The 5,248-nt window shown below is 34.1% G+C and overlaps 1 protein-coding gene across 2 annotated transcripts; it reads left to right on the plus strand.

Annotated features, from left to right (window-relative positions):
* The first annotated feature begins 1,160 nt into the window (after nt 1-1,160).
* On the plus strand, nt 1,161-4,930 carry LOC147396212 (short-chain dehydrogenase reductase 3b-like). 2 transcript variants are annotated; one of them, XM_086451059.1, is made up of 2 exons: nt 1,161-1,246; nt 3,983-4,930. In XM_086451059.1, exons 1-2 carry the CDS (start codon nt 1,173-1,175, stop codon nt 4,758-4,760), a joined length of 852 nt encoding a protein of 283 aa, XP_086307185.1. In that variant the 5' UTR covers nt 1,161-1,172; the 3' UTR covers nt 4,761-4,930. The 2 variants fall into 2 exon arrangements, with proteins under 2 accessions (XP_086307185.1, XP_086307186.1); XM_086451060.1 differs by lacking the exon at nt 1,161-1,246 and adding an exon at nt 3,845-3,887.
* The last annotated feature ends 318 nt before the right edge of the window (nt 4,931-5,248 follow it).

The following is a 5,248-nucleotide window of genomic DNA, read 5'->3' on the forward strand; positions in this document are numbered from 1 at the left end:
CCAATAAATAAAGTCTCCCAAGGGAGCACATAAACTAATTTTGAAGCTTTAGAAATAATGAAATCTATATGAATTTCTATCAAAGTCTTAAGCTCACAAAAAAAAAATCTAGCAAGCACTTACTTCTAGTAGCTCATTGTCTTAATTTGCTCATTTTTCAAAACAAAACTATAATCAATTTTTCCTAATTCTCTCTACAACTCCATTTATCTTCAAAAATCTGGAAAAAAAAAATAGTCTTAAAGACTTTATTTATGGTCATATTGGTAATCATCAATGGATGGGAAGGACAAAGTGCCTAACACTTCCTTGTCCCTCAACCGAACTCCCTTAGAATATCTAGGTAGACTTAACTCCCTAATTATTTGGATATAAGAGTCAATATAAGTCAAGGAAAATGAATTTTAAAATCCATTTTAGTGGTGTCCATTTACATCCAAACTCTTTAAATGGTGGCGATTCCAATACCCAAGTAGATGAGTTCAAACATTTCAAAAGGTTTCGAAGCCCACGTATGTACACACTTGTCATTTCCATTTTTGTTAAGAAGATCTAAAAACGCATCTCTCTATAGAATAATTCCTTCCTTGGTGTGAAGTGCACAGTAGGGATGTCATAATTGGATTTTGAATAAGCTGGCCTTCACAATTTTCATTTTTTTCTTAAAGTGACATTTTTGCCTTTCAATATTATCCTATTTTATGTAAGTGAAGAAAGTTATGATTCTAGATTATGAGACAAGTTTTATAAGATGATATAACCAAAAAATAATTCTTGATTCCAGAAATTACTTCTTAGAAGTCATAATTTGATAATGTCAGCCAGGCTTTGCGTACGCTCAAGAATAGACTTGCAATGATAGCCAAACACCCTCTTTAAATAATTCATGTCCCTTTGCCTTCTATAGACGGCATATCTTTTGTGGTCAATATTTCTAAATTATGACTATTTCTCACTTAGTTTAGCATAAACGTGCATTGTATGTTCACACGATGTGACATAACCTATTTAAATATATAATTTAAGAAGTAGTGAGACCCAAATAAAAGAAGAAAAGAATATGTTAAATTAAATAATATCTTCCCTATTTCACATGCCTAAGTCTATGTAGCAATCAACATCATCATCTTTCTGTCTCCAAAACAATGAGATTTCATAGAAGTTTATATAAGATGGAGACTGCACATAACCAAGGAGTCTGCTTCAAGGAAAGTCTCATCAGAACCCATTCAATGTCTAAGCCAAGGTGAGGTTATCTCTTTCTACTGCCAACTTAAATTTTGATATATATACATATACACCAGGATCAAGAGTCAATTATTTGGCCAATGTGTTTTATCTTATGAGTTAGAAGTTTTGGAATGAGCAGATTTTTTACGAGGACGATCTGAATTATCAAAAAGGAAATCATGCTCACCAAAAATCAGCCCATCCTGAAACTTGAAACTCCAGTTTATAAGTTGAGAACTGTGGATCGTCCTTTTCTTTCAAAACCTCTTTTGATGGGTTAACAGTTTCAGAATGGGTTGATTTTTGTTGAGCATCATCTCCTCACCATATAAATCATCCTCACAAAAAATCAGCGACTCCTAAGCTATATAGTGCAAAAAAGCATTGGCCAAAACGTTTGCCATATCCTGCCCATATATATATAAATTGGCAACTCAATTTCTTTTTTAGATTTTTTTTATTATAGAGAATTTGAACTTTTGTACTATGAACGATCAATGGGGAATAAGTGATCAGGTGTAAGTCGAGGGTTCTAAATGAACAAGAGTAATATGTACAGATCGAGGTTGTAAGAAAATTGAAAATATAATTCATGATAGAGTTCAACAACGATATTGGATTCATGTTGTCAACCCAAAAAATTTAGCAAGGTATAGGCCATGATGATAGATGGTGAAGGTGTTTGGCTGTAGGAAAAGCTCTGCACCTGATAGATCGAATCTTGATACCAATTTACTTACATTGATTTTGACAGAGAATGATATTGTTTGGGAGAATGACTGAGGAGACCTGTTTTTAACATGCGTGTACCAAAAAGTCCCCTCTAAGAAAATATCCACCCTTTAATACTCATTTTATCTAATATTAATTACCCTTTCAAATAGTTTAAATCAACATGTTTGTTTGGACGTTTACCATCCACATTTTAATAAATATTTGAGCTACCTTATGTTTTAAAATTAATTAATGGCATTCTCCTTCACCATGGTCATCTCTTATAGATTACTAAAGAAATTTTTTTTGACTTGAATGTCAATTAAATTAAATTAACTCTAAAACTCAAAAGTCGACTCAAATAAGTCAAATAAAATTATATTAAATTTATGAATATTTTAAAAATAGTTTTTAATAAATAAAAATTTTTTATGCTTGTCCATAAAAATATTAATAACCAAATAACTCAGGCAAGTTTTGACTTGACTCGGTGTATTTTTAACTTTACTCAACCAAGTTTATTGGAGAAGTTGGTTCCATCAAGTTTGGGGAGTCACTATCAAATTCAATCGAGTCGACTCAACAAATCAAGTTTTATACACTGTTATTGACTCAATTGGATTTCATAGTGACCTATTGCCTCAAACTCGATGCAACCAACTTGTCAATTCAATAGGTGAGTTAACTCAAAAATGCACCCAGTTAAGTAAAAAACTTGAGGGAGAATTTTTTCTGTTTTTTTTTTTTTTTTTAAATAAATTACAGAACTTGAGCCATTTATTTGGTTACATATTTATAAACTAATATTATTTTATTTTGACTTGTGGAGTTTTCGAGTTGATTCAATGGACATTCAAGTCAAGTTTTAAAATTAACTTTAAATATTTTGCATTGGTCTACCTATATGCCACAAATCAATTTGATGATCATCATAATCGTAATCTGCATAATCATCATCATCGTCATCTAAGAGGATTGAAATGATTAGATTTGGGAAGAAAAAACTAAAGTGTTTTAAACAATTTAGATCATTTTTTGTTAATCTATAACTTAAGAATTGTTACAAGGTATCTCAAATATCACCAAAAAGTGGTGGGGTTACTCTCAAACAAATTATCGTTTCCTTTTAACTTTTAACTTGTTTTAAAAGAGTAGTTTAGGTATTTTCCCAAATATTCGATGTAAACTAACTTCCTTGACAATGCATTTCACACTGCGCTGACAGGGCAATGTGCAAAGAACCATAGATTTTTTTTTCTTGAAGGAAAAAATGAATCATCATAAACGTACGCACTAAAATGAACGTGATTTGTAGCGGCTGATGTGGCAAAGGCACAGAACCATAGATCTTTTTTTCTTCAGGATACACACATGCAGACCGTGTATGTGTCAGCACATCGTTTTATCGTTATTTTAAAAAAATCAATGGTTCTCTACACATTACCACATCAGCACAGCAAACAAAGTCAATTGAGCATTTTTCCTTTACCAAATGCCTCAAAAGTGGCTTAACGATAGTATTTTTCTAAGAATAATATATGGACTCTTCTAACATCAAATAATGGTTTAAGGCTCTACATTAAACAAACAATCGAGATAAGAGGAATAGCACAACATTTCTTACAGATCAGTACAGATTTTCTAGGGAAATACATTTTGTAGAATCTCTATAGATATTCTCTCATCTCAACCCTTCGTTTGATGAACATCCTCATAGATGGATTGAGGCTAGTGTTTTGCAAAAAACATCATTAGTGACGTAATAGAATTGAAACATGTGCCATCTTCTCGAGCTCCACAGCTGAGTGACCCAATAATTTATAGTGGTTATAGTGAGCCACAATGTTTATATAAGGAGAAGATCCTATGACCATTTCTATTTGTTAGACCAACCTCATCAGGGAAAACAACATAACAAAAACCCCATCAATGGCTAAGCTAAGGTGCAATTAGATCAGTCTTGCTTTTTTATTCTCTTGAGCTTCTTACCTTAAAATTTCATGTTTCTAAGCAATTATCAATTTTTATGCATTTTCAGGTTAGATGGTAAGGTGGCCATTATTACTGGGGCAGCAAGTGGGATTGGTGAAGCGGCTGCAAGATTATTCGTCGAGAATGGAGCATTTGTTGTCATTGCCGACGTCCAAGATGATTTAGGTCATCAAGTCATAGCCTCGATAGGCATAGAGAAAGCGAGTTATCGACATTGTGATGTAAGAGACGAGAAGCAGGTTGAGGAAATCGTGAACTACACTTTGGACAAGTATGGTTCCCTAGATGTTATGTTTAGTAATGCTGGGATCGTAGGTTCTACAAATAGAATTCTTGATTTGGACCTTGACGCCTTTGACAACACCATGGCTACAAACGTGCGTGGTGCAGCGGCAACAATTAAGCATGCTGCGCGTGCTATGGTTGCTAGAAAGATACGCGGATCAATCATTTGCACAGCAAGTGTGGCAGCGTGTATAGGAGGCGCTGGACCACATGCCTACACCACATCAAAGCACGCTCTAGTGGGTCTGGTCCGATCAGTTTGTGGTGAGCTTGGGGTGCATGGGATAAGGGTCAATTGCATTTCACCCTTTGGAGTAGCAACACCTCTGGCGTGTAGTCTTGTAAATCTTGATCCAAGTGAAGTGGAAACTCAAAGTTGTGCCTTGTCCATCTTAAAGGGAATTGTTTTGAAGGCTAGGCATATTGCTGAGGCTGCTCTGTTTCTTGCTTCTGATGAATCAACTTTCATCAGTGGGCATAATCTAACCGTCGATGGAGGATTTACAGTCGTAAATCATGGAATCTCAACCATCAAGTGATGTGTGGTGTGCCTGGTATGATTGTCTTGGATGATAGCTGATATCCCTATGTTTTAATGCATTTGCATTTAAAATATTTTAAGTCAAAGCCTTATAAAAAAAACAGGCCCATGTGCCTTTCCTTGTAATCTGTATTTGTCATAATGTTCTTCATAAATCACTCAACCTTGTCTGCCTAATGGACCTAAATTTTTAAATAGTTTCTCACCTTCCATGAATCTCATTTGCTACTTTAAAATTAAAGACCAAGGTATAGCATATGTTTTAGACCTCAAGATCAATGGACGATTTCTTGCGTGAAGATATAATACAGATTGGATGGTAGAAATAGAATAATTCGATCGTCATTGGTCAAAATTAGGATGGTAGAGGACCAAAGAAGTTCCTCATAGTTAACACATAAGTTACAAAATCTGTTCCAGCAAAACCAAATCATGAGCTAGTACAAAATAGTTCATGGTAGGATCTTATTTGTGTTTATAGATTAA

Source organism: Akebia trifoliata, chromosome 8, assembly GCF_017979445.1.
Source record: "Akebia trifoliata isolate Shusen 1 chromosome 8, ASM1797944v1, whole genome shotgun sequence".
In the NCBI taxonomy this organism is placed as follows: domain Eukaryota; kingdom Viridiplantae; phylum Streptophyta; class Magnoliopsida; order Ranunculales; family Lardizabalaceae; genus Akebia; species Akebia trifoliata.